Source organism: Macrotis lagotis, chromosome 1, assembly GCF_037893015.1.
Source record: "Macrotis lagotis isolate mMagLag1 chromosome 1, bilby.v1.9.chrom.fasta, whole genome shotgun sequence".
Lineage (NCBI taxonomy): Eukaryota > Metazoa > Chordata > Mammalia > Peramelemorphia > Peramelidae > Macrotis > Macrotis lagotis.
In genome coordinates, this window is record NC_133658.1 from 839,918,921 (window position 1) to 839,945,727 (window position 26,807).

The 26,807-nt window shown below is 34.1% G+C and overlaps 1 protein-coding gene and 1 pseudogene across 1 annotated transcript; both read right to left on the minus strand.

Annotated features, from left to right (window-relative positions):
• Positions 1 to 2,248: 2,248 nt before the first annotated feature.
• On the minus strand, positions 2,249 to 3,190 carry LOC141489333 (olfactory receptor 51A7-like). The gene has a single exon (XM_074190028.1). It carries the CDS (start codon positions 3,188 to 3,190, stop codon positions 2,249 to 2,251), a length of 942 nt encoding a protein of 313 aa, XP_074046129.1.
• Positions 3,191 to 23,178: 19,988 nt separating this feature from the next.
• Positions 23,179 to 23,770, minus strand: LOC141489344 (mpv17-like protein pseudogene; annotated as a pseudogene).
• Between the last annotated feature and the right edge of the window lie 3,037 nt (positions 23,771 to 26,807).

Below are 26,807 nucleotides of genomic sequence, written 5' to 3' on the forward strand. Positions count from 1 at the left end.
TATTAAGTGGGAAGGAAGGAGGACAAGCAAAGTCAGATGGAAAACTACAAAATAGTAGTCATCAAGATGATTACTGGTTAAAAGTAAAGAGGTTGACCATTGCTCATCTAAGCAGTATAATAATCAAAGGCAATTCTAAAGGACTTGTGATGGAAAATACCATCTTCATCTAAAGGAAGAATTATGGAGTCTGAATGCAGACCAAAGCATACTATTTTCAATTTTTAAAATAAGTTTTATGTTTTATGTTTTTCCCTCATGCTTTTTCCCCCTTTTTTGTTCTGACTTTTTTCACAACATGATTAATATGAAACTATGTTTAACATAGTTATAAATGTATATAACCTGTACTAAAATAGCTCTCTGATAGGGGGAGGAAATAAGGAAGGTAGGGAGGGGAAAATGTGAAACTGAAAACTTTACAGAAAATGTTTGTTGAAAACTATTTTTACATTTAGTTAGAGGAAATAAATTAATGAATTACAAAAGAAAGAAAGAAGATGAGAGGAGAAAAGAATAAAAATTTATATATCTCCAAAATAAAGAAAACTGACCAGTGGAACAGATTTTAAGCAAATAAACCTAGTCACCAAATGTTGGACAAACTTAAGAACCCTACTCTTAAAGATTTTACTATTCTACAAAAACAATACAGAAATTTAGGAAGTAAAATGGCAGACATTATGTTTAGATTAATACCTTGCATCATATTACAAGACCTCATTGTTTGAGTATAAAATACAATATCATGAACAATTTAGAGATACAATGAAGACATAATATTTGAGATACTACATTGAAAGAAATATTTTTGACCACATAAGGTGGTCATCAGAGATAATAATTGAAAATAGAATGGATATTTTTTTAATATAAAAATCTATAGAACCTTAACACAACCAAAACAGTACAGATAAAAATTAGAGAGGACACAGTTAATTTGGGGATTAGGAAAGATTCAAGAAGCAATTTACTCTGATAAGGATCTCATTTCTTAAATACATTAAAATATATTTGGATTTATAAGAATTAGAACCATTGCAAATTGATAAATGGTTTATATAGAGAGAGAGGCAAGGGTATACAGAAGAAATAAAATCTATCAATAGCCATTAAAATTATCTCAAATGACTAATAACTAGAGAATTTAAAGTGAATAAACTCTGGAGGATCAACCTCCTTCCCATCAAATGAACAAAAATTACAAAATTTGAAAATTGAAAAATATTGCAAGGAGTATTAGAAAACAGAAACATAAATATACTGTTGGCAGTTCAGTTATCCTATAAATTAATAACTATAGCTCCAAAGTCTCTAAATTGTGCACATTTTAGTTGAAGTGTCATTACCATACCTAAAACCCAAAGATATCAAAGGAAGGGGCTGAGTACCAATATACAAAAAATATTTAGAATTATTTTCATTTGTAGCTACAAACAAGTGGAAACTAAGGGAGTTGCTGAACAAAATAGACAACATAAATGTAACTGAATACTTTACTTCCATAAGAAATGAAAAGAGTAATAGTTTTGGAGAACTGATATTGAATGCAAGAAAATGAAACAGCAGATCTATTTATATTGTAACACTATTATAAAGACAAATAACTTTGGGAAAACTGATCAGTTCAGTGGCTAGTCATGATTACAGAAAAGCAATATAACTCATATCTTTAAATACATAATGCATAATGACATATTTTGTAAATGATTAGTGCAACAATTTGCTTCATTTGACAATACATATTTTTACTTATATTTTGTTTTCCTTTTTTTTCCTATGATGGTTTGACAACAGCGGAAAAGACATAGCTCTGAATTTAATTATTTCTATATATATGTAAATAGAGATATGCACATATGTATTTTATGAGAAGATGTTACAAGCAGTGACTTAGAAATGAAAAAAGAATCTGAAGAAATGGGTCATAGAAAAAGAAAGTGAACAAAGAAATCTAAAATTCTAGGAAAAGAAATTGGAAAAATGGATACACAGAATTTGAAAAATAGAAGAAAGTCAGGAAAGAGTAAAAATATTGTGTATGAACAAGCAATTCAAAATTCTGAGAAAAACTACTGTCTCATTGGAATAGCTAAGGACTACATTTCATTCTAGACCTGAGATTAATTCAAATTTGTACATCCTGGATCTCTTGGGGGAAGCAGGTAAGTTCCTTTAAGTTATGTGTGAAAGTAAAAACAACAAATTTAGAAAAATCTCCAAACAAAAAAATTGCTGACTTCATTCATCAGACCTTTTTAAAATACAGTTTTCTCACAATCTTCTCCCGTATTGCACCGGTCTTGACACAATACACAATAGGGTTCATCAGTGGAGGAAACAAAACAAAGATATTAGCAACCATTATCCTAAATAATTCAGAGCTATGTTTTGCAAAACGGTGAATAATAGATAGGGCAAACAAAGGCACATAGAAAATGAGCACAGCACAGATATGGGAAATACAAGTGTTAAGGGCCCTTAATCGCTCTTGATAAGATGCAATGCACAAAACTGTCTTCAGGACAAGTATATAGGATATTGAAATCATTGCTATGTCCGACATGCTTATAACAGCAACAACAAACCCATAGATAACATTGACCCTGTTATCAGAGCAAGACAATTTCATAATATCCTGGTGGAGACAATAGGAATGGGAGAGAAAGCTTCTATTACAATATGTCAGCCTCTTCAGTGTGATAGGAAATGGTAATATTAATATAAAACATCTAAAGAACACAATTAAACCAATTTTGATGATTCTATCAGTGGTGAGAATAGAATTATATCTTAGGGGGTTGCGGATGGCTATGAAACGGTCAAATGACATTACAAGAAGCACGGAAGATTCCATGGCTGTGAAGATATGAATGAAGAATTCCTGGGCAATACAAGCATCAATGGAGATTCCTGTAACATTGAATAAAAAAATTTTCAACATGGTAGGTGAAGAAGAGAGGGAAACCCCAAGGTCAGAAAAAGCCAGCATGGAGAGGAAATAGTACATAGGTTCATGAAGTGAAGACTCTGTCTTGATTAATATAAGTATTGTACAATTGCCTATAATGGAAATGATGTATATAAGGCAGAGGGGGATGGATATCCAGATGTAGATTCGTTCCATCCCTGGGATCCCAATTAGTTGAAAGGTGGATATCTGGATCACAGATATGTTAAGAGCTGACATAGCAATCAGAAGTTAGGCAGGCAACCAGAGTCAGTATGGAAGATGTTCTTTCATCAATTGAGAGAGCAGAGGTTTAATTTGTTCACAGTATACAAACTTGAGAACTGTATTGTAAATTTTCTGTAAATTTAAGTTGAAATGAAGAATATTGTTGTTTACATAAAAATAAATAGGAATATTTTTAAAACTAGTTCAGCTCACCAATGGAAGCACCTGTGTTGTGAGGGTGAGGTTGTGTGGTCCCCATCAGTGAAAATATTCAGGATTTGCCTTGAAGACATTTTCAGCTATTGTGTTGAAAGGTTTTTCTTTATGGAGTAGTAGGCAGAAGAAGAAATAATTGAGATTCCTTTTGTCTCAACCTTGAGTCTATGTTTCCTTCCTTCTGTTTCTTGTTAGAAATAATTGGAATAGTTGAGTACTTTTGTATCTGAAAACACAAGGAAGAAGTTAGTAGGACCAACCTAAAGGTAAATTCAGAAAACAAGAAAACAGATTTACTCAGAGCCTTAATCAGATAAAAGTGCATGTGGAGAGCAAGTATGTGTTAGATCTTCCATGCCAATGGTAGAAATAGGGACACAAAGTGGGGATCATTCAACAAATGCTATCCTTCAAATTTTATTGGAAAGTTGTTAAAAGGACAATAGCTAGGTGGTGAAGCGAATAGAGTGCTGAGCTTAGAGCCAGAAAGACTCATTTTCCTTAGTTCAGTCTGGTCTCTGATGTTTACTAGCTATGTGAGAATGACCAAGTCATTCAACCCTGTTTGTCTCAGTTTCCCCATCTGTAAAATATAGTGTAGAAGGAAGTATCAAACCACTCTAATATATTTGCAAAGAAAATTCTATATTAGTTAAGGAGTTGGACATGGGAAAATAAATAACAATCTGTGGTATAATGACTTCTATGTTAGTGGCTTTATGAGAATATTTATGAAATGGAAATGGAAAAGGGTTTTTTTTTTGACACTGGCAGTAATAAATGGCATCTCTAGTTCTCTAAAAGGGGTATTTAGATATATAGATAGATAAATACATATTTAGGACTGGTAGATGGTGAGATGGATTCTGGGCCTAGACTCAGATTTGCAAGTTCAAATCTTTAGTAAGAAACTCCAGAACTATGGGATCCTGGACATATAACAATGCTGTTTGCCTCAGTTTCCTCAGTTGTAAAATGTATTGAAGAAGGAAATGGAAAATTACTCCAGTATCTCTACCAAGTAAACCCTAAATGAGACCCTGAGTCTGACTAGATACTACTGTACAGCATAAATGTAATGGTATTATATACTAAATACAAATAGCATACTTAGAAATTTAATCTACATTATAAAGATTTTCTAAAAGCAGGGATTATAATCATGATCTCAAAGTTAAAATTGAAATAGATTTAACAAAAATTTTAAAAAATAATGAAATTATACTATATGTCATTAATATTATACAATATTATTTTAGACCATTTAAAATAGATCATTTAAAATAAAACTAGACAGTATATGTTTCCTGAGAGCATACCTGACAAAGCAGACACTAGAACTATATGAACATAAACATAAAACACTTTCTATACAAAGAAACTAAGATATAAATAATTGAAATGAAATTTTATCTAGCTAATGTATTTATTCAATAGCATGCCAATTAAATTAGTAAAAAATTGTATTATTGAGTTTGAAAAAATAATAACAATGATGATTTGGTAGAATAAAAGACCAGGAACCTTAAAGAAACTAGTGGTGATCTAAAAGAAGTAGATTTAGAGATATAAGACCTTAAACTATATTATAGGGTAAGATCATTATGGAAATATGAAAAGGATAATTTTGATCATTTTAAATTATTATTTTCCTGCACAAGTAAACTTAAGTATCCAATAATAAGGAATTGAGAAAATTGAGGGGGGGGGGAATTTTCAAAAACAAGCTCTCAGGATAAAATTCATTAGCAATATTACTGTGGGATAGGAAATGATCTAATTGTTTTAGAAAAATATGAAAAGACTAGGACTTATGAAGGAAGATGATATCCACCTTCAGAGCAACAGAGGATAGGCGAAAATAAGGATAGTAGTTTTACATGTATGAGAATTAATATATAATTATATATAAAGATATGTACACAGATATATATGTATGTGTGTCTACACACATACACACACACACACACAGTAAATTACAGCCTTCTTGGGGAGGGAAGGGGGATAAATGAAGTACACAATAGAAAACAAAAGAAAAACCAACAAGGAAACAAAGAAAAACTAGGGAAATTTTGAAAGTAATATATAATACTTATTGTTTACTGAAATGGAAATTTATTGCTTTACTTTAAATCCTCTATTGATCTACTATGCATGTGGCAATGTATTTTTTTTTCCTTTTCTCATTTTCTATTTAAATTTTAAGTTAGAAAAATGTTTTTGTTCAGTTATGTCTCACTCTTAGTGACACCATGAACCATAGAAGACTAGGCTTTTCTGTCTTTCACAAACTCTTGAAGTCTATTCAGGCTCAGGTGTGTTGTTTCCATGATGGTATCCATCCATTGCATTCTCTACTGTCTCTGTTGTTTTTTACCTAAAGGTAAACCTCAACATCAGGATCTTTTTCAATGTGTCCTATCCCCTCATTACATGACCAAAGTATCTAAGTTTCTACTTCAATGTTTGATCTTTCAGTGAACAACTTCAATTAATTCATTTAAGTATTAATTGATTTGACATCCTTGCTCAAAGGGTGCTCAAAAGTCTTCTTCATCAACACAATTCAAAAATGACTAAACGATATGTTTGTTAATTTCTAAATTGCTACATATGTTTGATAAAAAGCTCTTGTGAATCAGTTTAATCTTTTCCAGACATTCATATATATATATATATATATATATATATATATATATATGTATATACATATCCATATCAGACAATATAAAGATGCCTTCCTGCTATGAGGAAAATCATGTAGCTTAAAAGTTAAGAGACTAAAACTCATCCAGTCTATACCATATCTGTGGAGAAATTCCTAGGAGAAAACCACCCTGGCTGCCATCTCTATTCCCTTGAAGTTCTAAAATAGGAAAGCTATAAAGATGTCTTGGAGATCAAGTGATCCTGAGCTACATTATTTTTTCAGAGAATTAATACTTCTCCAAAAATCTCAGAATTACTGGATGATAACATCAAGTGAAACAAGATTAAAATACAGGTTCTCAATCTCAGTGCGGTACCCTTTCTACTGTAGCATACTCTCTGTTTTTCTACCCTTCTAAAACTGTGTATTGTATCTCTAGACAGTTGTATACATAGTCAAATTTTCAAATAAAATGCTGGTAGTCAAAGTGGAAAAATATTGAGTTGTTCCGACAATATTTTAAAACACTTCTATTTAGAAGAAAAGTTATATTTAAAATCAGTTTCCTCTTTTGTAAAATGTAGATGGTAATATTCTATTGCTACCTAATGAGGTGGTTAGTATAAATGTTCTAAAAGCAATACATATAAGGGACAGTGGAAATCACAATTTGATATTGGAAGAACCTCGAGGACTGAGTTTGAATCTCAGTCTTTTCATTTCCTACCTGTCAATTGTCCTTTCTGTACCTAGTTTTCCTCATTTATGATTGGTTGATTGTTGTCTTTCTTCACTATGTGGAGTCAAGGTGCAGTGTGGTTGATTGTGACTGATCAGACCAAGGTGGGCTTGGAATGCTCTAACAGAAGTTGGGTTCAAATAGGACATGTGAACCTTTGGGGTGAATTCTTTAAGTTTATTCATATTATGCTCCTTTTCAATTACTACAATTTTGCTTTGCTCAAAAGAGTACAACACCTTCTCTGATGAGGGCACACCATGCTGGGCAGTCCTGTACTAGTGTCTCCCATGTTATGCTATCAATTCCAGAGGTCTTAAGAGAAACGTTGAGAGTATCTTCATATCATTTTTTTTTGACCACTTATGAGTGCTTGCCCTGTATGAGGTGTTCATAAAATGATCTTTTTGCCAAACTTATGTTTGGCAGTCAGACACTTGACCAACCCAACAGAGTTGGGTTCTCTGTAGTAGAACTTGAATACTTGGCAGTTTTCTCATCTATAAGCTAGGGTGTTATTGGGAAATTTAGATAAAAATTTAACATAGTTGCCAAGTCTAAAACCCTATAATCCAGTTAGTATTGTAATTACTCCTGATATGCCAGTATTCCCAAGATGCTTTCTGCCAGTACTATTATTGTTGTTTACCAATGCCTCTATCAGATCTAAGTTTAATTCTGTCCATGGAATTTCCCTAAATTTTTTCCAGACTTTCTTTTTATTTTCTTTTAAGTTCCTTTTCTTGAAGTCATTGCTCAATGAACTAAAATTAGCTAATTACAGGCATTGAACTAGGGTTTTAAAATTTTTATGCATTGAGTCTCACTACAACCCAGGGAAGGAGGTCATATTATTATCTTCATTTGACAGAAAGGAAGCTAAGGAAAACAGAGTTGAAATGTCTTGACTGAAGTCACACAGTAAGTGTCTGAGACTGGATTAGAACTCAGCTCTTCCTGATTTAAGGCCAATTATCTATCCACAATATCACCTAACTTATTCTTATCTTATATTCTTATTGCACTCTTATCTTATCAATTATGTTATAGTATTTCCTGAAGTTAAGTGGGGTCCACACTATTGTTTTACCCCATCTTCTGTTATATCAACCACTTATTCTGCATGATCAAGTCTCCATTTCTCCTTCCCACAAGCAGTGCAAAGTTTAAAAGGTAACAAGATTAAAAAAAAAAATCTGTTTCTTATATTCTATGGTCCTACCTAAGGTCTCACAGTTTCTCAGAGAACGAAATTAGTTCTTTTCTATACAATGTCAATGGTCTCCTCTTGGGAATATAGATCTAAAATAGCAGAGATCACAGAGGCCACCAAAATTCCTCTTATTACAGATGAGAAAACTGAAGCACCAAAAGAGTCAAATTATTTCTTCAAAGCCATTTAGTTGGCAAATATCTAGGTTGGATGTTAAACCCAGGTCTTTCCAAGTGCAAGTCTAGAGTCTTATCCACTGTCCCACTTGTGACAAGTTGAGTTTTATAATTTTTTTATGAATCAATCTCCAGGCTTCTAGCCACTAAGTATCATCATTTCCAGTTGGTAGATAAAAAGTTCTATTTTCCTTCCAAAGTGGGAAGGTAATTTTAGAAATTACAGTTACCCAAAGGAATTCACTGTCCATAGTATGTGTCCCACATTATATAATAGATGCTTCTGTTTATGTCTGCACCCAGTGTCAGTTGGAGAAGTGAGATGTAAGTAACTATAACACAGAAGAACTTCTTAAAAAACTTTAAGAGACATTGGTAATGTTGAAGTCTTGAAATATCACTGGGAAAGATTATGCTTCTGAGAACTTATGTCTCTCTTGGGAAAAATGTGCCTCAAATTAAAATTTTATACACACACACACACACACACACACACACACACACACACACACGTATTTACACACCCAGCAAAATATAGTTTTATATATATATGTGTGTGTGTGTGTGTGTGTGTGTGTGTGTGTTTGTGTGTGTGATTTAATATATAGTTATAAATATAGCTACATATAAAGATATATGAATTTTATAGATAGAAAGAATAGCTATAGATAAATATAGATTATATAATTTTAGATATAGTTACATAGAGTTAAATATAGTTGTTGGTATATAGATATACTTTTATATAAGGCTATATAAAACACAGAAATATGGATATAGATGATATAGATAGTTATATATAGCTTTTACATAGTTCTAAATAAAGTTTAGATATAGTCATAGTTATATATAGCTTTATCTATATAAATTTTATATATTATATTAATGTATTTTATATAATTATATAACAGTGTTGCATGGTATATTACATAATGATTATATTATATTACATGATAAAATATTAAATATTAATATTCAACCTTTTAGTTTGAAGTATATTTGATGATGATGATGATGATGATTGCGGGTACACAGGCTATTCTAACAGCCATGACACAAATCATCTCCAAGTAAACTGCCACCTGGACAATCTCAGGAGCTGGCAAGCCACCCTTAGAGATAAAGGTGTTCCAGAGTCCTTGGGAGCTGGACACTCTGCCCCACTGACCAAGGGCACTAAACACAGCTGTGCCTTATTACCTCCTCCCTAACGTACCCCACTATCCTGTAATGCAAGACATTGAACGTACACAATGCTTGCACCCCCAGTCCCTCATTAGTCTTTGTTCTATCCCGGTAGACCTAACAGTATATATGTAAAAGCTAAGCAGTAATAAAATTGATCTGGAGGCATAAGGCAGTAGTGGCTTGACTCCTTATTCTCAGCTCCCCTCCGGGAGGGAGGTTGCTGCTGTGGGCCCCAAGGAAGCAAGCCACAACATCTGATGATGATGATGATGATGATTTTAGTCTCAAAGAAGACCATGACATCAGGGAGGTGATGCAATGAAAAACAAGTGAATTGAATTTTGAGTGAGGGAGCTATGCCAAATCATCAATCTCACTTTCTCCTCTGAGTCATCTGAGTCCACTGGTCCTATATGTATCAGGAAGACTGAAGATGACACTGCATGCTAGGCAATAGGATTTAATTGACTTGTCCAAAGTCACAGCTAATAAGTGTTAGGTGTCTGAGTTTAGATGTGAATAGGAATCCTCCTGACCCCAGGGCTGGGATTCTTATCTACTATACCATCTAGCTGTCTAAAGTACATTTATATATGTATATAAGTACATATATATGTACATATATATGAGTACATATATATGTACATATATATATAGTATGTACATTTTTGTTCAATCTTGTCTTCCTCCATGAGCTCATTTGGAGTCTTTTTGGCAAAGATACTGGAACGTTTTGTCATTTTCCTTCTCTAGCTCATTTTACAAATGAGAAAAAAAGGTAAAGTTTTAAGTGATTTGACCAGAGTCATCTAGATACTAAGTTTCTGAGTCCTGATTTGAACGCATAAAGAAAAGTCTTCCTGATCTACATCCTGCTCTATCCATTGTGCCCTGGAGCTGATCACACACATACACACACAGAAGTGGCTGATATACAGATGATAATGATGGTTATAATCATTCTAGCTATAATTGTTATTTGAAATATCATGAATTACAGACATTTTATCCTTGTGGTACTCATAAAGATGATCTTGGCTCACGAATGTGTTTCTTAATATGTGGTACTCACATTTTAACATAGTACTGAAGTTTTGATCTGATCAGGGTAGCATATATTAGGACTATAATCTTGCTTCTGGAAACTATGGATCTCTTAATTCAGTAATAGGTTTCATTCACTTTTTCAACTACTATTTTCCTATGGGATCGTTTAGGGGTTGCAGTCTACCAAACTCCCACATATATTTTTCAGACAAAATGTTATCTAATCTTACTCCCTGTTCTTGTACTTAAGTATGTGTGTATTTGGGTGTTTTGTCAGGGGTAGATGTGAGATGAGGAATTACCTCTACCACACATCAGGTTTCAGTAAGAAAAAATAGAAAGAGGCAGCTAGATGGCACAGTGAATAAAGCACTGGTCCTGGAATCAGGAGGGAATGCAGACACCTGATACTTCCTAACTGTGTTATCTTGGACAAGTAACTTAATCTCATTGCCTCATTAAAAAAAAAGAAAGTAAAAATATAAAGCAAGCAGCTACATATTCCTTAGTGTAATATTTGTCTCAGGAAGAATTTGGTCTCACCTCATTTTAAGTCTCTGAAGAAACTAGATCAGGGTTTATTAGTCTTTTTTTGTTCTATCATAGAAACTTTTGAATATATATATATATATAGGATACTTATGAACCCCTATCAGAATACTGTTTTGTTACCTACATTCTTAAATGTAGGAAATGCTGTATTCATGTTAGAAATTACTGAAGAAAAATGTTTTCCCCAGTTCAAGTAAACAGATCACCTAGAATATATCCTTAGAAATTGCAAGGTCCCATGGACTCTAGTTGAAGGCATTGTTCAATCCAGAGATACAACAATGGGAAAGATTATATCATAAGATTTTATACCCAAGCAAGAAAACTTCGAGGTCCATTCCAATACCATCATTAACTGATGAAGAAATGGATACAGTATAAAGAACTGTTTATCCAGTATAGTTTGGATTAGATACCCCTTTACAACTTTGAGATATTTAAGTGTGTGATTTATAAATGCCTGACCTTTAAACTCTACAAGCTTATTTATTTCTAAGCTCAAAGAAGTCAGGGACAGGGTCTTAGCTAAATTAAATATCTACCCTTTACGGTTAACTGAAAACAGTGACTAGACTGAAGTTAGAGTTTGACATCAATGAGCATCAAATTACTCATTTGTTCTCCTGCTCATAATTTGAAACCTGATCAATCCAATATTTTGGTTATAACTCTTACTATTTCTTATCCTTAAGAGACTAAATTATATTCCCAATGTTTTACCCTTGCTTCAATGAAAGAAAGCATATAGTCTTAAAGTTTGACCAATAGTGTAATCTCCCCCTTTACATGTAACATGTCCCCCTTGGATAGTGAGCACAGGCAAGTTTGACCTGAAAACCTCTAATTCTCTAAAAAGAGAATTCAAGTTATTTAGGAGGCAGCAGTAGAAATCCAAGTACTTACCTGGTTGAAGGCCACTAGGTAAGCTCATGAGACTGAAGAGCAGAAACAGGAAAAGCAAAAACATCGATCCCAGCATTTGGGATTGTAATCTTCTCATAGACACTGCCTGTCTCTTCTTATTCATCCTCTCCTGGTATACAGAAGCTCCTGGGAATGCCAGTCAGATTATCTTTTCTCTAATAAACATAGGAATTCTCAATTAAATCTCTAGGGGTTGAGTGGGAGATGGGGTGCCAAAGGAAATTTGTTTGTGGAAATTTTGTAACAAGTTTCAAAAGTGTCATTATGGGAATGTTATAGAAATGATTTGAGTTATTTTTTAAGTTCCTTGTATCTCCAGAATTTAAATGTGGTGCACACTTTTAAAATAATTATTATTCATAGATACCAAATACCTAATATATTCTTATTTGCTTATGTTGTAAAAGCAAGACAATTTGGAGTGATAGAAAAAATCTGGACCTCCATGAACTCATATGATTTTGGAGTTGTTGGAAAGGTCTTTGTATATTTTAGATATAATACCTTTATCTGAGAAAATGTCTACAAATTCCCCCAAATTTTCAGCTTTCTTTCTAATCTTAGCTACATTTGTTTTATTTGTACAAAACATTTTGAATTACATTTTTAAAAGTCACTAACCTTTCTCCACTTTCCTTATGTCCAAAAAATGAACATCATGAGTTAGCTTATTTCTGAGGACTTATATCTCTTTTTGAACTTTACAAAATTATGCATTAATAATGAATCAATAAATGTCATCAAATTTGTTAAAAAGTCATCCTTGCTGATACCAGAGAGGTCATTTCTATTAGATTCAAAAAGTCAGATTGCCAAGGATTGAAGAATAATTATACATATTTGATAATGAACAATTTGGAAATGTGCCAATATACTTGATAGTAAGTAGTGAATTTTTAGGGAAAGAAAAGTGAATTTTAGAATGCCTGAATGTGGTAGCTTAGGAACAGATTTTTGTTGAGCCTAGCTCGTACAAATTTGAGAACTGATTATTATTTTTCAGGAATTTTGCAAGTCAGTGGATAAATGACTAGAACAGAGTTCATTCAGCTTCTTTACTGGTAATCTTATTTCTTTAAAAGAATTATTTTAATCCCAGTAGAGTATATTTTTGATACACTACTGACAATTTTGAAGAATTGTTCAATATTTTAAACTTTCAAATTATAGTTTAGATCAACTAACATTTAGAAAGCACAAAAAATAATCAAATGTATCTTAGGAACTTTCAAAAATGTAAAGATTACTATAGGAAAACATGAATCTCAAGTTGAAATTTTGATTATGGAAGTTACATTTTAAGATAGTCTATGTAATAAAAATGGAATAATCTTCATAGACATGTTACTAGGAAATATAATTTAACATGTGAATTCATACTATTTATCAGACAAAAATATAAAAAACAATTATAAATATTTTGATTATTAGACTTCTCTATTGGCATTTTGAAAAAATTAACTGTCCCATTCAAAGTTGGTGAAAAATTGTATCATTTAAGTGAATGTTATCAAAATTAATTTGATTTAAATAATTCTAGAAATCTTATAGATGGTTGTAGAATCAAATAATGTTTTAATTTTTAAAAACTTTACAAAAAGTCCTTTTTAAAAAAGCTTTAAAATTATCACCATTGTAATCAAAGCTTTTGTTGTTGTTTAATCAAGTCCAATTCTTCATGACCCTCTTTGGAATTTTCCTGGGAAAGATATTAGGCGTGATTGTCCATTTTCTTTTCCAGTTCAATTTTACAGATGAGGAATTGAAGCCAACCAGGTTAAGTGACTTGTCCAGGGTCATACAACTAGTAAGTGTCTTATGATGAATTTGAATTCAGGAATATGAGTCTTCCATATTTTAAACCCAAGGCTTTCTTCACTATGCCACCTAGCTACTGTTGTTCAAATGTCAGATGTATGTTTGCCCAAACAAATTATTTTAAAGGGAACTTACAAAAAGCAAATACTATGTGGAGGTCAAAAGAAGTAATTCAAGGATGCTCTCAAGGTTTCCCTGAAGAACTTCAGAATCAGTTGTGAGAAAGAAAAGACAGTTGCACAGGATCAATATAATGTGCCTCCATTAAAGAATGTACCATGCTGTGTGAGCAAGGTAGAATTGCATTATCTAGAAAGTAAAATGAGATACACAAATTTAGAAACATTGTGACTATAAATGTTCATATGAACTAATTAAAAGGACCCATCTCTAAAGGATTCAAAATTCAGCAAAAATTGTTGGGAAATTGAGGAATTAGTATGGCAGATATATTTAGGTTAAAAAGTATACTATGCAGGGGTTGGCTAGGTGGCTCAGTAGATAGAGCACCAGCCCAGGAGTTAGGAGTACCTGAGTTCAAATGCGGCCTCAAACATTAAATAATTGCCTAGCTGTGTGACTTTGGGTAAATCGCTTAATCCCATTGCCTTAAATAAAAAAAAGTAAAAGAAAAAGAATGAAAAGTTATCCCATGCTAAGGCTTCATTCCTTACATATAAATGGTCATATCATAAACAAATTAGAGGATAAGGAAAATATTTTCTTTGATATATCTGTTTAGAGGGAAAGATCTATGACCACAAAAGTAATAGCAACAATCATAGAACATAGAATGGACAGCATTTATTGTTAAAACAATTATAGAACTTTAACCAAAAAAAATCAATGGAGATAAAAATCAGAGTGGATACAGTTAATTGTGGGAGTAGAGAAGATGTGTAGCAATTTACACAGATAAAGATCACATTTCAAATATACATAAAAATTATTTAGATTTATAATAATTGGAGCAATGCCCAATTGATAAAAGTCTTATATGTATGAAGAGGCGGGTATATATGGAAGAAATCTATTCTATCAGTAACCATTAAAACTATACCAAATGACTAAAATCTAGAGAATTTAAATTGAAGTAACTCTTAAGGACCAACTTCATTCCCATCAAATTGTCAAAGACAGCAAAAATTAGACATAAAAAATGTCAGAAAGATTACTATAAACCATTTATTTATGTACTTTTGATGGAAATGTGGATAAGTTCAGACAATCTATAAATAACATAGGAAATATACCCTCAAAGTTACTAAATTTTGAATATGTTTGATGCAGTGTCATTAATAGACCTAAATCCAAAAGATACCAAAGAGAAAAAGGGTCATTTGTAGCCACAAACAAATGAAAAATGTAGGATTGTCAATTAAGGAAGGACAAAACATAGACTACATAAATAAAAAATGACAAGGAATTGTTTCAAAGAAAAATGAGATTTTTGTAAACTGATAGCAAAAAGCAAAAAAGTAAAACAATAGGGGCAGCTAGGTGTCACAATGGATAGGTAGCAGCAGTTTAAATTTGATTTCAGACATTTAATAATTACTGAGCTGTGTGACCTTGGGCAAGTCACTAAATCCCATTGCCTCATAAAAAAAAAAACAAAAATAAAATAAAAATAAAAAGTAAAGCAGAAGATCAATTTACGTTATAACACTATTATAATGACAATTTTGAAAAAAAACTGAACTATGTAGTGACAGTCCTAACTTCAGAGTGGCAATGATGAGGCATGTACTCATCTTCTTAAATACAAAATGCAGAAATACATATTTTGTTTGCGATCAATATAGCAATTTGTTTCAATTGTCAATGCATTTTTTTTAGGTTTTTGCAAGGCAAATGGGATTAAGTGACTTGCCCAAGGCCACATAGGTAATTATTAAGTGTCTGAGACTGGATTGGAACTCAGGTACTACTGGCTCCAGGGCCAGTGTGTTCTATCCACTGTGCAACCTAGCTGCCCTGCATATTTTTTACAAAAGTTTTGCTTTTATTTATATTTTTAGTATGGTATCATGGGGAAAGGAAAAATAAATACTTGCAAATTTAAATGCATGTATATGATATATGACACACACATATGCAAATATGTGTATATGTGGAGATATTGAAAGCAGTGAGTTAGAAATGGAAAGGAATCCTAAAGCAAGGATCATAGTTATAGCAAGAGAAATAAACAAAGACATCAGAAATTCCAGGAAAAGGGACAGGGAGAATCCACAACAACTGAAAAATAGAAGAAAGTTAGGAGAGAGTAAAAACATTGTGTGCCAACAAATAATTCAAAATTCTGAGGAAAATTCATGGTCCACTAGAATATATTCTACATTTCATTCTAGACCTTAGATTTATTCAAATGCTTGTCCTTCCTGGACCTCTTGGGGGAAGGCAAACTCATTTTCTTTAAGTTATTTGAACAAGTTAATAAAAAAAAAAAAAACTACAAACAAAAAATTGCTGCTTTTACTTCTCATGGTCTTCTTCAGACACAGTTTCCTCATTATCTTCTCCCAGATTGAATGAGTCTTCACATAGTACACCATAAGGTTCATCAGTGGAGGAATTAAAAAAAAAATCAGTAATAAGTATCCTATAAATGGGGAGCTATGTTTGGCAAAATAGTGAATAGTAGACAGAGTGACCATAGACACACAGAAAATGAGCACAGCTCAGATATAGGAAAATGCAAGTACTGAGGGTGTTTAATCATTCTTGATAAGATGCAATGCACAAAACTCTCTTCAGGATCAGTATGAGAACACAGAAATGATTGATAAATCTAGCAAGCCTAGAAGATTAAAGAAAAACTCATAAATAACATTGACCCTGATATCAAAGCATGAAAAACGTTAAGATTATGAGCAGCAAGTATGACTCTTATGTTGACGTTTTGATTATGGAAGATATATTTTAAGATATTCTACATATTATAAGAATAAATATCTCTTCCTAGAAATACTTTGATGAAATTTGCTTCAACATGTGAACTCATGACATTTCTTAGAAAAAGTAATGTAAGCACTGCTAAGTATTTTGATTTATTAGAATTATCTATTTGATCAAATAAACAACTAACTTTATATGTAAAGCTGTTGAAAAAAATCACATCATTTAAGTGAAAGATTTCAAAACAAAATTGATTTGAATGACTCCAGAGATATTGTAGATGTTGATGTAGAATCAAACAATGTTCAAGTTTATTTGACCTTACTAAAAATGCTTTAAAACAGCATCATTTTAATTAAAACTATTGTTTAATCATTTCTAATTCTTCATGACACTGTTTTGGGTTTGTTTAGCAAAGATATTAGATATGATTCATCATTTACTTCTCCAGCTCGTTTTTACATGAGCAGAACTGAAGAAAACAGGGTTAAGTAACTTGCCCAGGGTCATAAAACTAATCATTTGTGAGACAGAAGAGACAGTAGCATAGGACCAACACAATGTGCCTGCAATAAGCAAGATGCTGTGCTCTGTGAACAAAGTAGAATTATATCTCAAAAAAAGGTAAGATTTGCAAATTTAGAAACATCTCCACTCTAAATGTTCATATGAACTATTTGTGCCAGATCTGTGATAGAGCCTTCTGAGACTGCATTTGTCTGATCAACTACAGTCAATAATATCATAACTTGACACCAACACAGTGTTACCATCCTCTTTAAGGATGAAGGATAACAACTAATCAAAAGTATCAAAGACAAAAGAAGCTGTAAAGAAAAAGGAAGATGTAAAGCATAAGGACTGAGCAAAGATCATTGGATTTGGCAACTAAAAAGATCCTAAGAAAATAATATCTTTGTAGGAAAAAAATAGTAGAATGATAAAATTAGAATCCTAATTGGTAGGGGTTAAGAAGAGAGTGAGAAGAGAGAATGTGGAACCATCTAGTGTAGATGACATCAAAATGAAATTTAGTTATGCCCTGGAGTCAGGAGGAGCTGAGTTCAAATTCGCCCTCAGACACTTAATAATTACCTACCTGTGTAACCTTGGGCAAGTCACTTAACCTCATTGCCTTGTTAAAAAAAAAAAGGAAGAAGCAGAATTTTATTCATCAAGGTCAGAAAAGATATAGGACTATAGAAGGATTGAAGAATTGCATGAAGGATTTTTAGGGAATGTTTTATTAGAATGTTTGTAATCATCTGGGAATGAACCAGAAAACAGGAAGAGATTGAAAATAAGGGAAAGAATGGAGATTATAGAAGTGTGGATCTTTTTTTTTTAGGTTTTTGCAAGGCAAATGGAGTTAAGTGGTTTGCCCAAGGCCACATAGCTAAGAATTATTAAGTGTCTGAGGCTGGATTTGAACTCATGTACTCCTGACCCCAGTGTCAGTGCTATATCCACTGTAACACCTAGCCACCAGTGTCAAGCTTTTGAAAGGAAAAAGATGGAAAGAGATGGTTTGAATAAGCAGAGGTAATCTTAGTAAGGAGTAAAATCTCTCCACCAGGTCAAATAGATGAAAGAAGATAAAGTGACAGAACTCCTGAGAAATAAGAGATGAAGAAGAATAAAAAGATTTGTAAGGGCTGCTGGAGAAATTGTAATAGTAAGTTTAAAAAGGGAGGTCTGTTTTTAAATGAATAAAATCAAAATCATAGGGTTAAAAATATATTGAAATATATTTATCAAAATTTTAATAAAGCTACCAAGTACACAGACCTTGGAGTAAGAATCCCTACTCTATTGTTTCTTTATTTTTTCCTGTTCTACTATTTGTGTTACTATTTTTGCACATTGAAAGATCTAATTTACAACCCAAATTAATACCTAATTCCTGTTTTTCTTTTAACATTTTTAATTTTTTGAATTTTTGAAATGCTTAGTCATTGTATCCTGATCTCAACAACAACAAAAAAAGAATTCTCTCTTTCTCAGTCTCTATCTCTCTATTTCTGTTCTCTGATTCTCTTTCTTTTTTATTATATCCCAGACAATTGTTATTTCATTTGATCCTCCCAAAAACTCTTGGAGCAAAGTTATATCATTATCCTCATTTTACAGATGAGGAAACTGAGACAAACAGAGATCAAGTGACTTGCTCAGGGTCATTCAGCTTTTAAGTGTACCAGGTAGGATTTAAACTCAGGGCTTTCTCATTCAGGTTTAATGTTCTATCTTCTGTGCCAGTTATTACCAACTAAAGAAGTCATCCAGCATCTTTTTGAGCATCTTGACGCTCTCCTTCTTGTCCATACATACTTCTAGACCATGGAAAGCTTCTAGCATGGCATCTCAGTCATTTCTCACAAACAAGAATATAAAGTAGATGTCTTTGAACTTAAAGAAAAAAAATATTCTTTACCATTTTTTGTTAAAGCATTTTCATTTTATTTTTCACATTACTATAATAGTCATGTTGTAAAAAGTAAAAGTAAACAAACTCCCCCCCCACAAAGAAAGAGAAATCTTAAGAAAAATAAAGTGAGAGGGAAAAAACAGTGTGCTTCAGTCTTTATTCAGATATGATTAGCTCTGTCTTTGAGATAGAAAGCATTCTTTATACATCAGAGAAATTGTTTCAATATTTTTCCCACAGTTGTTAGCTGTATTTCCCTCCATCCTATTCTTCCCTACTCACATTTATTATACTCTCTCTCTCTTCTTTCTCCCTGTTCCTCTTCAAAAGTATATTGAATCTGACTACCCTCTTAACTCTCACTTACACCCCCTTCCCCTCCCTTGTTCTCTTTTTCCCAGCCCTTTTCTCTCCTCTTTTCCTTTGGAGTAAGGTAGATTTCTCTACCCAGTTGAGTGTGTATGTTATTTCTTCACTGAGACATTTCTGATGAGAATAAAGACTCACTCATCCCTCCCCCCTTGCTTTCCCATCTTCTACTCCTTTTCAAAAGCTTTTTCTTGCCTCTTTTATTTGAAATAACTTAGCCCATTCTACATCTCCTTTCCTTTTGCCCCATACATTCCTTTCTTGCCTATTGTCTCCATCTTTAATATATTATATCTTCATATTCAGTTCCCTCCTATGCCTTGTTTATATATGCTCCTTCAAAGTGCCCTAATAAATGAGAAGATTCATATGAGTTATCAGTATCATCTTCCCATGCAGGAATCCAACAGTTCCACATCCTTAAATCCCTCATAATTTGCCCTTCTGGTCCAATCACTCTATACTTCATCTGAATCCTGTACTTGAAAATCATTTAAATAGGAAAATGTGAAAGTCCCCTATTTAATTGAATGTCCATCTTTTCCCCTGAAAGAGGATGTTCAGTTTTGCAATTCACATTCTTTTGCCTTCCAGAATATCATATTCCAAGCCCTATGAGTCCTTAATGTAGAAGCTGTTAAATCTTGTGTTATCCTGACTGTAGCTCCATGATATTTGAATTATTTCTTTCTGACTACTTTTAATATTTTCTCCTTGACTTGGTATTTGGCTATAATATTCCTGGGAGTTTTTATTTTGGAATCTCTTTCAGGAGGTGATAGGTGAATTCCCTATTATACCTTCTGCTTCTAAGTTACTTAGGCAATTTTCCTAGAGAATTTCTTGAAAAATGAAATCTGGGATCTTTTCCTGTGCATGACATTCAGGTACCCCAATAATTTTTAAATTATCTCTTCTGGTTCTGTTTTCCAGGTACTTATTTTTTTTCCGATGAGATATTTCATATTTTCTGTTAGTTTTTCATTATTTTGGTTTTGTTTTATTGTTTCTTGATTTCTCACAAAGTCATAAGCTTCCCTTAACTCCATTCTAAATCTGAAGGAAATATTGTCATCAGAGAGCTTTTGCATCTCCTTTTCCATCTGGTCAATTCTGCCTTTTAAATCATTCTTCTCCTCATTGGCCTTTTGGATTGCTTTTTCCATTTGGCCCAAGCTGATTTTTAAGATGCTATTTTCTTCAGTATTTTTGGCAATTCCTTCATCAAGTTGCAGACTTAGTTTTCATGATTTTCCCTGCATTGTATTCATTTCTCTTCCCAATTTTTCCTCTACCTCCTTTACTTGTTTTTCAAAATCTTTTTTGAACTCTTCCACAGTCTGAGTCCAATTCGTATTTTTCTTGAGGTTCTAGATATCCTATTTAATTGAATGTCCACTTTCTGAGACTGTATTTTGATCTTCCATAGGACCAAAATAACTATCTATGGTCAGATTTTTTTCCTTCTGTTGCTTGCTCATTTCCCCTGCCTATGATTTTATTTTAACCCTTTGGTAAGGTGGGGCTCTGCTTCCAGCATGTAGGATCCATTTTTCCAAGTTTTGAGGATTTTTGAGGGATATTCCCTCAGAACCTCAATTCCCCCAAGGTCTTATGAGTGGCTCTGACTGCCCTCCTGCCTGTGTTCTAATCTGTAGATGAACACAAACACTCCCCTCTGCCCTGGAACTGTGAGGAGGTTACCTGCTCCAATTTGGCAATGTGGGGCACCAGACTGCAACCTGGATCTGAGAATGGACAAAATCACAAAGTCTTGCCTCAGGGATAAATAACAAAGAAACCTCTGCAATCTTCCCGGACCCCTTACCTTATGTGGACTGAGCACTCTAGAAGCAGCTGCCAAGTGACTTCCTACAGGGTGGCTCCACAGACTTACTTCTGGTTCCTGGGGTGGGTCTGCACTGAAACCCGTGCTGACCTAGGTTCTGCTCATTCTGGTGCAACAGAACTTTCCTAGCTGACCTTCCAAGCTGTCCTTGATAATCCCTGGGCTGAGAGATCTAGAAACCACCCCTACTGACAGACTCAGCCCATGGGCTGGATGATTGGAGTCTGTGTGTTCCAAAGCCTAATGGTCCAGGATTGTTATGGCCCTTTCTAATCCTGGTTTAATAGACCTTTCCCAAAGATCTTCCTCAAGTTGTCTTGGGCTGAAAAATTGTTTCATTTGGTCTTTCTGTGGATATTGCCACTCTAGAATTTGATTAGAGTCATTATTTAAAAGTATTTGGAAGAGCAGCTAGGTGGTGCAGTAGATAGAGTACCAGCCCTGGAGTCAGGAAATCTGAACTCAGACACTTAATAATTGCCTAGCTGTGTGACCTTGGACAAGTCATTAACCCCATTGCCTTAAATAAATAAAATTGAAAAAAAAATTTTAAGTGTTAGTAATGGTCATGGGGAGAACTCCTGGGATTTCCTGCTTTCACTCTGTCAACTTGGATTTACCCCCCCCCCTACTATTTACTTCTTGATTAAACATTTTGGTGGGGGAATATACCAAGAAAACCTGGACCTAATACTGTGAATCCAAGAACATTGATAAACCCAATACAGTGAATTTGAGGATAACTGAATGGGATTTTTATGACTCTTGTCCTTTTCATTCTGAAAGCTCTAACAGAAATATAGGTCTTATCCATGTTGCTCTTTTGAAACCCACTTCTATGAAGTCCTCCTGAAAATGGTTGTCCATGTGATTTTCAAGTGCAAATTCATGCCTAAATAAACCAATTTGAGATGTACATGTAATAGGAAAATAAATAAGTGTACAACCAGAAATTCTAGGCTTAATAGAAAGTAGTAATATATTCTGATGAAAACAAATGAACATTTTTTTTTAGCCTTCTAAATGCATCCTTCATGTACAAGATTTGAATCACTGTGGTATAGGATACAATAAAGTCTATAAAAGGGATATAAAAGAATCTCACCACTATGTTTACCTGTATGCCAGAAGCAGAATGGAGAGAGAGAGAGAGGAGAAGAAACAAATGTTAAGTAAAACACAAAGATTTAAGAATTTTTTTTTATATTTGATAAAGTTACTTTATAATCTTTTTTTTTGATAGTTAAGATCTTATAGTACCTTGGTTCCTCATAATTATCAATTATCTATGGTACTCTGGGGGGGAAATGTCAGTTATTTGATCTTTCTGGCTATTTGGTTTCTGCTTGCACAGTTCTTAGCTTGTCACAGAGAGCAATGAACCCAAAAGAGTAGGGTGAGAATTCAGTATACTGAGTTTTCATACATACATATGTGTGTGTGTGTGTATACATATATATATATATATATGTATATATATATACATATATATATATATATATATGTATATATAAATACAAGGTCTTCTAATTAGGTCCCCACTATTGTTTTTCTTATAACAATGGTTTTTGAAATCTAATGCTTATATTTTCAAAGTAGTTTTTAATCAAATTATAAAAGTAAAAAGTGACAATAGCAATTGCTATATTAAGCAATAATTTTTTAAATAATATTAACTATTAGATAAATGAAATTGTCAATAGACTATCCCTTTTGTCCTTTAAAACAAAAATGAAAGACATTTTGATAATAAATTATACAAAACTATTAATTCCCCCAAAATTTTCTCTATAGTACAGTAATAGTTCATAATTAAACATGCTAAATTTAGACATAAGAATTATTAAATAATATAATATTTCCTTGGTTTAACTCACTGCCTTATAGGAAATAAATTTTGACCCCTTCATGAGAACAATTTGTTTAAAAGCAGTCATTTCTCTGGGGACCCTTCTACTTCACTGGTCTTTTCTTTAAGCCAAGCAAAAACCGCTCACACTGTACCACATCACCACTTTGTTGAGTAGCAAAGGAAGGTAGCCCAGAGAAAGCCATAGAGTCCCGCATACGCTGTTCTCAAGTAAATGGGAACAAAGCTGAAGCTGGTAAGCTGCACAAAAGACCAGTACATGAGACCAGTCTTATAAGTATTCCAGAATTCCTGTCTCAGGTCCAAAAACCTGTCTTCTTTCCCCCGAAGTACACTCAAGCCCGTGTAGAAGGCGCTCAGCACGATGGGGCCGGGCCGCCCACCAGCTGGTCACACAGCACCTTGCCCAGCTCGGCACGCGGCGAGCGGCCCGGCAGCGCGCGCTCCAGCGGCCGCATCCACACGTAGTTCAAGTTGGCGTGGAAGCCGACGGCCACGGTGGCCACGCGCCCGTCTGCTGCCCGCCGGGCTCGCGGCCCCGGAGCAGCTGCTGCGCGGCGTCCCCGGGGGAGTAGAGAGCCGCGCGGAGCGGCACGTTGCTGGGCCACGGGTAGCGCCGGGGGGCCCGCGGCACCAGCCGCCACCAGCGCCACATCGCGGCCCGCCCCGGCCGGCCGGCGGAGGCTCAGCGCGCCCCTGCCGGAGCCGGGCCGCGGGGCCGGGGGCCGGGCCGCGGGGCCGGACCGCGGGCGCAGCTGCGGCCGCTCCGGAGCCCCCGCGCCGGCGCCTGTGGATGATTTAAGAATTAATTGTAACATTTGATCAATTCTGAGAACTGGAACGTAGATGATTATTATACTAATTTTGGTCTCAATTGAGGCCATGAAGAAAACGGTGAAAAGTCATTGTAAAGGTCATCAAGAAAATTAAGTCAAAGAGGGTATTGGGAGCTTCTGCCTCCAAAGGGAGTTAGGAAAATATCCTTTGTCTATTTATTTTGCATAAGTCGTCTGAACAAGTTCTCATTGACGTGGTCAATGATAGAATCAGCATCCACGTTCCCAGAATGTATGGCTGGGAGAAGAAAGACGGCTTTGAAGATTAGTGTTCCTCCAGTAAGTGCCAACCTTATGTAATAATAATAAAGAGGCTCATCCATGTGTTTTTTCAGTGAGACAGGAGAGGCACCTTTGTATTTCAAAACGTAAGAGAATTAGACCTCCATTCATCTACTGAATCCCCTACCCCTAAATGCTTCTCTAATGCTCTTATCTTACTATACTTCAACATTCTTCTAAATTTCCCCACTAAATATAGCTCAGAGCATACAAAATACCACCTTTATGGGTCCACAGCTAGCTCTGTGTTTTATCTGTGAGGGATTGGAGTAGAGTGAGGAATACTTATTTTTTCCCCACAATTGACATGTTATTGAGACAAAGTATATGAATTGGGAAGGGGTTGAAGGAAACATAACCACTGCTTCCATTTAGTCATGTTTGTACATCCAGCAAAGTCTTGTGGGAGAGAGAGACTTCCACTGTTTTTAAAAAACACAGAGTAGAATAATTATTTTAACTTAAAATTTAAAAAGAGCAAACAATTATAAGGTGTATTATGGGAGGGAAGAAATAGGTGACTGTGTCTAGATAATGTAAGGAGGATAAAAATCTAGTCTTTGAGATAGTAACTACAAATGATTTACTAGCAATACAAGAGGGAAGGTGTGTTCAGAAGATAGAAACTCCTATTTGGGAGAATGGACTGTCTTTGGTTTTGATGAGGGTTAGATAATTCAGGTCTTTTCTGGCACCAAGCAACGTCATGTATTAATGATAAGTGGACTAGACTCCTCACATGGGAACTTAGTGAAGCAAGGAAAAGGTTTTTAAAGAATCAGAAGGCATTGTTTTCAAAAGGTAGTGGGGGGGGTCATTTCAAAGAGGAGGCAAAGTAGCTTTGGGGAGATACTAATTATATATTATAGATATATAATTATAATAATACATGATAATAATATTATAATTTATTTGAATCATCATAGCTGCATCCAAAGGACAGCAAAGAAAGTACAGTGTAAGAGCTGCTCTCTGTGATTTAAGGTTCATGGTTCTGGCTCTACATCCCTGCATTACTGTTTCCTTATTGACTGTCCTATATGGGAGTTAGTGTGCTTGCTATTCTATTCTAAGGGATACTTTGGGGGAATTAGGGAATTGGGACTGTGCATTGGCTGACCTAAACAGGAATTCGGTCAAGATGTGCCTGCTATTTTATTCCATTGGATACTATGAGGTTGTCAGGTAAATGGAACTGGGGTATACCTCACCACCTCTAGGGAATTGGAGAAAAAAAGTCACTTTTGACCACAACACATGTGACTAGTGTGGTTTTTAAAAACATATATTTACACAGTATCAGTACGAATTTGCTGATCAACTTAACCATGTTATTGTCAAGGGAGAGTTTGTGTTTATTATTTTGGGGGGCTGGGAGAGTGGCATGTCACCAAAGTAGGCCTTTATAGATGTGATAGATGGATAAACAGATAGATAGATAGATAGATAGATAGATAGATAGATAGATAGATAGATAGATATACAATTGATAGATATACATATATCAAATCCTTTATTTAGGAAAAAATTAGATTTTAGTAATGTTTATAGGCATTCTAAATATTTCAGTTTTATAGAGTTGTATGTACATATTCTCCAGTGCTTAAAATATACTCTTTCTCCTCTTTATTTTTTGGTAATAAGAATAATGACTAGCTTTAAGGTTGGCAAAATATGATTTTATTTGATCTTCATTACTTCCTTTTGAGTCTGGATTTCATGTTAGTATGCTTATTCCCATTTTACAGACTTATAGATACTAGGTGATTTGCTCAAGGTGTCACAGCTAATAAACATTTAATAATAAGTGGGATGGAGCAAGAGTCAAATAATTGTGGTTCTTCACTCCTTCATTTTTCCCCTATATGCCAGATCGTCTTTTGTCTTTTTGTTGAATGATTTCTGAATAATGTTCTTTTCTCTTATAATTAAAAAAAAAAATCTTATTGATTCATCTGTGTGCAATTTAGGCTTTGTTGTATTCAGCCATTTGTTTCTTATTTCCCTTCAGTCAATAGTTTGATCAGTCAATTAACTTTTTAATATCACTATTTTTCCTCTTTCCTTTTCTTCTATTACACAGAATTCTGAAAGACTATGTGGCATGTCACTCAAAACCTTCTTCACTGATTCTAGGATTGGGAGTAAAGTTCATCTAGGCCAAATTCTATCTGAAAGATATATCTGCTCTACAAAATTCCCCTCAAAGAGACTGTGCTACTTTCCTATTTAAAGAATTCCAATAATGGGGAGCTCACTACTTTCTGAGATAGCACATTCCATTCTGGTACAATTTTTGTTGCTTAGAAGTTACTTGTGCTATTGTTCAGTCAATTAACATTTTTTATATCACTATTTTACTCCTTCCCTCTGCTGTTACACAGATTTCTGAGAGGCAGTGTGGCTTGTCATTAATAACCCACTTCATTGATGCTAGGGTTGGGAGTAAAGGTCATCTAGGCCAAACTCTTATCTGAAAGATACATCTATTTTACAAAATTTCCTTCAAAGACATTGTGTTGCTTTCTTATATGAAGAATTCCAATAATTGAGAATTCACTACTTTCTAAGATA

Excerpts from the sequence above, each read along its gene's own strand:
- LOC141489333 (XM_074190028.1), bottom strand. The coding sequence starts at position 3,190 with ATGTCAGCTCTTAACATATCTGTGATCCAGATATCCACCTTTCAACTA.